Source organism: Lathyrus oleraceus, chromosome 4, assembly GCF_024323335.1.
Source record: "Lathyrus oleraceus cultivar Zhongwan6 chromosome 4, CAAS_Psat_ZW6_1.0, whole genome shotgun sequence".
NCBI lineage: Eukaryota > Viridiplantae > Streptophyta > Magnoliopsida > Fabales > Fabaceae > Lathyrus > Lathyrus oleraceus.
In genome coordinates, this window is record NC_066582.1 from 112,620,436 (window position 1) to 112,629,246 (window position 8,811).

At 40.3% G+C, this 8,811-nt stretch overlaps 1 protein-coding gene across 1 annotated transcript; it reads right to left on the reverse strand.

Moving 5' to 3' along the window:
- Nucleotides 1-1,432: 1,432 nt before the first annotated feature.
- Nucleotides 1,433-1,948, reverse strand: LOC127136266 (leucine-rich repeat extensin-like protein 1). Its single transcript, XM_051062848.1, has one exon. The coding sequence runs from the start codon at nucleotides 1,946-1,948 to the stop codon at nucleotides 1,433-1,435; it is 516 nt and encodes a 171-aa protein (XP_050918805.1).
- Between the last annotated feature and the right edge of the window lie 6,863 nt (nucleotides 1,949-8,811).

The following is an 8,811-nucleotide window of genomic DNA, read 5'->3' on the forward strand; positions in this document are numbered from 1 at the left end:
TAATGTTGCGCTGGTATCTGCGTTGGTCAGAATCAGAGCCTCCTGAACACATTCTTTCTGAGTAACATCTAATAATCGAATATTTTGTATCTGATGTAATTCTCTATCTGATGTTTGATCAGAGTTCTACACACTAAGAAAAAATCTTGTTAGAGTACCATTTTTGTTTCATCTTTTATTATCATCAAAATCTTAGAGATATATTGTAGAACCAACTTTGTTCTTACAATCTCCCCCTTTTTGATGATGACAAAACAATACAGAGTAAAGGTGAAACATTAAAGAAAATCTTAGATCAGATAGTACAGTGGGCTCCCCCTGAGTTAGATCCTTGGATAACTCAGAAGTTCTTACCGGACCTTTCTTGGTTTAGTGCTTTAGCTACTTTCCTGCATATCTTTAGTCATTGATTTAGTAAAAGTTTATTGAAAATGTTTGCAGTGCTTGAGAGGATTTAGTTATGTTTTCATCAGAGTTGTTTTAGTTCTCCCCCTTTTTGTCAGAATCAAAAAGACATAGCAAAAAAAAGTTGATATTGATAAAAGGCATTTACAGATAAGTAGCACATATGTTAGAAAGCAGAAAGCAAAGAGAAAACAACAAAACAGAGAAAGCAACATGCAAATAGCCTAGGTGCCTAAGGGTTTGGAGGCGGAGGCATCCTTTGGAGCAGCTGGGACAACATGTTCTGAATGTTGACGTTGACTGAGTCCTGTTGATCCAGCCTGGCCCGAACTACCTATTGTTTTTTCTGCAATTCCTCTAGAGTCTTCAAGACCAGAGGGACGAACCCAGAGTTGGAGTGCTCCCCTTGAGTCAGTTTATCAGCGTTGGCTTTGGCAGCAGCTTCTTCAGCAATGCGAGCTGCTTCTTCAGCGTCAGCGTAAACTTTTGTATCAGCCTCAGCAGCAGCATCAGCAGCAGCCTTTGCTTCAGCTTCTCTGATCCTGTGAAGTTCTTCTTGGCGCGCTTTCTCTTCACCTTCCTTCCTTACCCGTTCTTCAACTTATCTGGCTAGGCGCTCTTGAAGTCTAATACCAGTGTCTCTGATGAAGTCGTTGCGGACAAGTTCAGAGAGGCCTTTCAGCTTGAAGGCTTCAGAGGTCATCCAACTTATCACTCTGTTCCAGTGGATCCTTACAGCAGAGGGATCATCACTGATACCAAAGTTGATGGTCAGAGACTTGACCTTCTCAACTGAAGACTCTGCGAAAACCTAGATTGCTTATTCAAGGGTAGGAAGGGTAGTTTCTGGTTCAGTGGCAGAGGTTGGGGAGGGTGAGTTTGGGGCACTTAGATTAAGTGTGGGATTTGTTGGGTCAGCGGAAGTGATGGGTGGTGGAATGTCAGAGCGTGACTGTGAGGATAATTCAGTTTGTGGGGTTTATTCAGATGGTGGTTGGGTTGGTTGTGGTTCAGAGTGGGTTGGTTGTTATGCAGGTGGTGTTTGAGGTGGTTCATATGTGGTGTGATTTGGATGTTCAGGAGGTGGGGAAGGAAAGTCTGGTGTAGGTTCAGAGTGTGATAGTTGTTGAGAGGCCAGAGCACGGGCTTGCAGCTGAGCTAGAGTGGGAGATTGGGGGTCAGATGGTTCGGTGTCAGAGGAGAGTTCGTAGTAAGGTGGGGATTGAGGAGATGGTGATGGTGAAGTGGTTTCGTTCAGCATTTCTCCTTCTGAAACTGGTAACGTTGTGGTGGCGAGGTTGAATTTCAGAGAAGGTGGGTTAAAAGATCTGGTGGTTGAAGGAGGAGTTTCAGCAGAGGTGTATATGGGAGTTGTTTGGGGAAGAGAAGAAGCAATTGGTTTAATTTTGACAGAGCGAGGGAGATATACATACTTACCTGGAGAGCCAACCAGAGGAACTAGGGGTCTTGATCTAGAGGATTCTCCCAGCTTAGCTTTCTTCGCCTGCTTGGATTTCTCAGAGGGATCCCGCATCCTCTTCATGAAGTTAGGTGGATGCTCAGGAAGTTAATCCATTGTGAAGTTAGAGATATCCACTCCTTGATTGGAAAGGTCCTGTATATAGTAGGCTACTACCTCTGGAGGGTCAATCTTGGAGAACAGGTAGAGTCCGTTGGGAATCTCCCTCTGATCTCTGAGTGTTTCCCAGGAGGTATCAAGTGTTGGTTTGGCTCTGACTTGATCAATGATTCCCATGCTCTTCAGATTCCGAGCGTTCAGAGGTCTTCCAGTGTCAATGGTGACATCTTCCATGAGTCTGAGTTGAATTAGGTGATCCACGAGGCCACTCTCGATCAATACATCAGATATCAGCCTCCCTAGAGGGATGTAGTTCCTTGTCTTCATGTTGTTTCTGGTGTCTTTAATTGAATCTCTGAGGTATTTGAAGAGGAGTGCAGGTAGACACAGTTTCAGACCCTTGTGAATGCAGTACAAGATACACTTCTGATCTGTGTTGATGTAGTCAGAAGAGTTTGAAGCAGGACGATGATGGATGGTGCCTAAGATGATCTTCAGCCAGACCCGGAAGTTCTGATGTAGCTCCTTGTTCTTGGAATGCTTGCCTTCAGCACTTTGTTGGAAGATGGTAGGGTTGATTTCTTGGGACAAGTATTTTGCCCTTGGGTTTATGTTGTAGATGCGTCTTCCTCCTGTCTTCTCCATGTTCAGAAGGGAGGCAATTGATTTTTCAGTGATGACTATCTTGACTTCCAGAACGTAGGAGACAATGTAGTGATCATCTGAGTCTGCAAAACGCCAGAACTCCTTCACCAGATTCGTGTACACAGGGCCATAGAGGCGTTGAAAGTAGGTTTCCCACCCTTGCATTTTCAGTTCTTCAGTGAGGTCGACGCCATTTCGCTTCATGTTTTCGAAATCAACCAAGGATTCACAGAGAACTTCAAGCTTCTCAAAGGGAGCTACTAGATGTATGTGGGGTTCACGATCGAGGATGTGGGGTTCCCTGTAGACTGGAGTTGAGACTACGCCGGTGGTTGCAGTGGTTTGTTGGCTAAAACTGGGTGCTTGCTCTGTTGAGTTCATTTGTTGGGAGAAGTTGTAGACGGATTGTTGCTGAGAATCCATGAAGAACATCTGAAGATGATGATGAATGTTTGAAGAGCTTGATGAAGACTGCAAAAATCCTTTGAAGGAGATGAAGAACTGAGAGAGAGGATTTTGTGAGGTCGTGGGTGTAAAGTGTGCAAGTGTAGTTTGTGAAATGAATATATCCATATTAAGAGTGCATGTGTAGTGGTGTATTCGTCACCATTGGAAATATTGATTAGATCCAAGGTAAATCATACAAAGATAGAGTCGCCACCGCACTTCTATTTATCCAAAGGAATGGCTAGAAAGCGAACAAAAGCCTAAGAAGTTTTGTAAAGAAAACTAATAAAAGGTCAGAGATCTGGGTAAGGGGGTTGGTTATGTCATGCGAAGGTGTTAGGCACCCACAACATCCTAGGTACTCCTAGGGAACCCTTTTCACAACTTGTTGTATCAGGTTATTGTTTATGAAATTATTTTGTGCAAACATTGATTGAAAAGATGAGAGAAGAATGTACAAGTTAGTTATTTTTGTGTTTGGATGGATGAACCCATTGCCTACGTACCTTTTCATGAAAGATAAGGATCAAAACACCGTAGTTCGGCTAAAAGATTTCAAAACCATGTGTGTGAATTGATTTTAAACAAAAGCCTTAAGGTCTTTCATTATCAAAGGGAGAAAACTCGATCTGAACAACCACAAGTCCACCATGTGAGAAAAGCTTCGACATGCTAGTGAGGGATTATGCCCTATAATAAGCATGGAAGTCTTACAATTCGATCACTAAGGACAAAGGTGAGATTCACATCAACCACTAAGATAATTCAGATCTATGGCTAATGCATGAAAACTTTATTAGCAAGTGGACAAGGGCCACAAAAGCAATTGAGTGGGTTGAATTAACCAATTAGAATTATTCACATAATGAAGTCAAAGTATGAATTAGAGTTCAATTACAATGAGTATTAGTGAAATGGGAGTTTGAAAATCAGAGGCTTAAGGCCTAGGTTTCTAGTTTTGAAAACAAGTGAAAATGTTTGCATAAAAGATTTCTAGTTTGGGTTAAAGATGAAAAACATGGATCAAGGTTAAGCACCAAAGGGTGAGGGTTAAGGGACAAAGCCACAAATAGGAGTTGCTTTCTCAAGATCATAGAAATGATCCAAGGAAGTTCCTTTGGAATTAGGCAACACAAAGCAATAAGCAAGTAAGCAGGGTCTCATAAGAGAACAAAAAAAGCCAGAAACGGAGTGCCAATCAATGGTCTTACATCCAACTCCACAAACAAGCTGGAAACAGATAGCCAATCAATGGTCTTACATCTAACTCCACAAAACAAAACAAAATAGGAAACAGATAGCCCATCAATGGTCTTACATCTAACTCCACAAAAACAAAACAAAATAGGAAACAGATAGCCAATCAATGGTCTTACATCTAGCTCCACAAATCAAACAAAGATGCATGCAAAGCAAACATATGAAAGATGCACAGATAAGCAAACAAGCAATCAATTATCACACTCTATACGCAACCAAGAGGCTCAAGCAAGATTGGGCTTTAGTCAAGGGGTCATATCAACCTTGACAAACAAGCCAATAATGTTATGGGGTGGTGAGATGCTCTTAACCACTGACATTGACCGTCAGGGTGAGCAGATGAAAGGTAATGAGGGTTAGACCTCATGGCTCTTAACCCTGGCCTGGGTGAGCTTGAATCAAAGAAGGTGCGGGGGTCCAGAATGAGGGACCCTATTCCACATGACTGACTCTATATACAAGATTTTGGGTGTTTATTCAAATGCATCAACACGTAGTGCGAGCATATGAAAGACTCAACTGAATAGCAGGGGATTGATTGCAAATCCCTTCTATCTGCCAATTGCCTCTTCACTTAGGAGGACTTAAAGCACATGGCACAAATATAAACAATCACAGACATTGCCTCTTAAGGAGGACTTCAGCCAAATACCTGCCAAACAGAAACGACAGGGCTTCTAGACTACATGGAGTTGGAGAGGTTACCTAAGTGATATACCAACCACAAGCAAAGCAAAGCTCAAGTAATGAGCTTAAGCGGCTAATGTACCTGTATGAAAAGCTAAACAATCAGTATTCACATTCAGACAAACAACTAACAAACAACAGTGTTACAACTTCCAATATGTAAAACATGCAAGTCATAAAAGGCAATCATTCAAGTGAGTCCACCACCAAAAGACCTACAACACAATCAAAATTAGTTAAACAAAGTAAATTGCATCTCAAGCAAGGAGATCACATCATCCATTAGAACTAATTGCTTGAACCTGAAAGGCAAAGCTCAAAAGGTGAGTACAAACCACTAGTTCAAAGACTAGGGTCAAAGGCAAAGCAAAAAGTCAAAACAGAAGTGGATATTCAACATGAAGCATATTTAAACAAGTAAGAACATGTCCTAAAAAGGACCAAGTCTAAAGCATCAAGCAAAGTCATCACATGAGCAAGATATGGCAAAGGCAATTACAAAGCACACAATTGGTCATCAAGAATGAAAATTCCATATTAAAACAGAAATGAATCAAACAATCATGAAATTTTTTATGTGCATACAACATGTTAAACACAAGCATCATGCAAAAAATTGGAATCAGAAAAGCTCAATTGGCATGTCAATGAAAATGAACAAGTATGACATCAAATTGTGTGACACACATTGTCACACCATACATTCATGTGTCCCAAACAGAGAGGGAAAATGATAAAAATTCACAACCAAGCCTCAAAAATCAAGCAACATGTTAGGAATCAGCATATCAAATTTCATGGCAATTGGACAATGTATGAGCATTTCACAAGAGAATTGGTACAACATGTCACATTTTGCATCATGTTCAAATAAGCCAACAAAATTAAAAATCCAGAAATGATAAAATCATAAAATTAGCACCACAAAAAAATAGACATCCAAATGAACATGTAGCAAAAAACTAAAAGTGATTTGGATTAATTTTCTAATTATTATGATTTTTCAAAGTTGAATGAAATAGAATTGAAATGATGAATCATACATGAGAAAAAATGGAGGGAAAGAAGAAATGGTTTGGTTAATTTGAAAAATGCTGGAGAGGAGAATCGAACAATGTAGCAAATTGGAAATGCGCTGGATACAAAATAAATCCACAAAGTGGCACAGCCAGGAATCGAAGGGAGATATGCGCTTGGGATCAAAACACAGCACTTCATTAATTAAAGTGGCGTCCCAGTCAGCAAAGTCAAGGCCACGCGAGCGAGTCAATGGAACGAGAGCCAATGGTTTGGCCAACAGGCGCATGCGTGGATGCACACACGGACAAAACCCTAGCGCCAACACAGCCTATTGCAGACGGCGGCTGGGACGGTGGTTTCCACCGTCTTCTTCGTTGAGACGGTGGTGCTACAGTAGCATGCATAATTTTTTTTTTCCAGAAACGTGCAAACAATACATCAATCGAAAGCTTATTCCATGTACATTCCAAATCTAACATTATTTTGGCCTAAAGCTCTAAGGATTAAGAGAATCGAACAAAAACATTTTCCACAATCAAACTTTAAATCAACATATCTCATGCAATATTCATCCATTTTCCACAAAATTCATATCAGAATTCTCAGCATGAAAAGCTCTACAAGTTTATGTACATAAAAAGAAGAATTAGGAGTTTCGAATTCCAACCTTCTTGGAGAGCAGAGGATGAAACCAAGCGATTCAAGTGCTCAAACGATCCAGATCCACTCCTATATTGATGACTTGAAGCTTTATGTATGAATTGAAGCTTGGAAAGGTTTGGATCTTGATCAAATTGCAACTTCCATCTTCATGTTCTTGAGCATTTATACTCTGTAATGTGATTGTTATCAGAATTCTGTTATGATTTAGCATTTATACTCTGTCCTAATCACCTTGCTAATCAAAATTTGCATTGGTTAATTGAGATTAAGTGAAAATGAGGTGTATGACCAAAATGGAAAAATGTGAGGTGCATGGCAAATTTGAACGTGAACAGTACCATGTGGAGGTGTATTTTCACTTAAAATCATCTCATGAACACAATGGCAATGGTATTTTTCATGTATGATGAATAAAATTCAAATTCTCCATTTTCCCTCCAAAATGAACATGCATGGGCAAGTGATCATATGAATACATTTCATGCAATGTAATGATGGATTTGGAAATTATAGGTCATGAGAAGCAATATGCAAAAAGAGTGACTCATTTTGGAGTTGTGGATCAAAAGTTATGGCATGTTGAAGTTCCATGCACACTTTGCAATCATTGGATCATAACTTCTCAACCATTCATCAGATGATCATGATCTTGGACTTTTTTGGAAATGGGAGAGAGAGATCTTCAACTTTCATGTTGGACAAAAATTCATTTGAAGCTTCTTTGATGTTGGAAAGTTGAGTTGAATGTGATCCAAAAACTTGCCATTTTTGGAAACTTGAAATTATAGGTCACTTTCCATTTTGGGAAACTTTTGATTTGACTTCAAAATATTCAAGGTATATGTTTGTCATGATGAATAGGCCTTGTATGAACATGAATGGGATGTCTCAGATCATTTCCCACACCTCAAAGTCTTCAATTGACTGCACAGTTGATTGAATGGTCCTCAGATGACCTTGGCAATGTCTGATGAATCTGAGCCTCAACCTCTTGGGGAATTTGCTCCAAAATGAACCTCTAGCTCATATAAGCTCAAGATAATGTCATGAGGTCCTCATACCAAGAAAATACCAACAACTTTTGCTTAGAGGAAAACCTTGAATTGCTTGGCTTGACTGCTTAAACTGCAAAACAAATGTTAGATGACATATTTTTGGTACTTTTGGTTAGTGATAAACAAGAAATGCAATGATATACAATGCAAGCAATGCCTGGTGATCACAAAACCACTCACAGGGATATCCCAACCAAAGGAAAGGAAAGCAAGATGCTCAAAGATCCTTGAGGCTATGCAATGCTATGATATGATGCCATGAGGGATCTTAGGGACAAAATTGGGGTCTTACAGATGTCCCTATTTAAGATCATTCTAGCCGGAGAAGTGAAGGTTAAAATCTTCATCTCGACGCGGTAGAATGGGCTTAAATAGTAACAAAGAGACAAATTTTGGTCCCTAAGAGACCTCATGATGCAAATGTATGTATGCAAAACAAACAAACTCTGTGGGGATATGTGTCTACAAAGAAGAAAAGAAAGTCAGGAGAAATACAATCCATTGGAGTAATACACTCACTAGGGACACAAAGACTTTAACGGGGACTCTCATGGGGATAGAAAAAAGAAAAATGCGTGAGCAGGCCACGACTTGAACCTGGAGACTATACTGGGGAATAAGAGACTGAGACTGGGGAAAAAAGTTTCCAAAGGGAACAAATCCATTGGAAAGACTCAAGCTGACTCAAAAATGTGTGTATTGGGGAAAACGCCAATACAGCAAAACTATCCACAAAGGATACTTCGGATAAAAATCCGGACTCAGGCGGAGGAAAGAGCTGACAAGACAACTCTGCCTGGAAAATGCATGTATTGGGGAGTTATGCCAATACAGCACAAGGGAAAAATCACAACAGAAATACTCCGATGGGGAAATCTATCAAAGACTCTCCATGGGAAGCAAAAGGGGTGAGGTGTTACCGGTTACTGGGTAACAAGCTCAAAGAGACATGTGATCTGAACACCGGTTACTGGGTGAAAGAACAACACGCTCGGGAAGAATGAATATCTAAGACCGGTATAAGGGTGAGAGATATCAATCAACCAAAAA

Coding starts and splice junctions, on each gene's coding strand:
- LOC127136266 (XM_051062848.1), bottom strand. CDS start 1,948: ATGAAGAGGATGCGGGATCCCTCTGAGAAATCCAAGCAGGCGAAGAAA.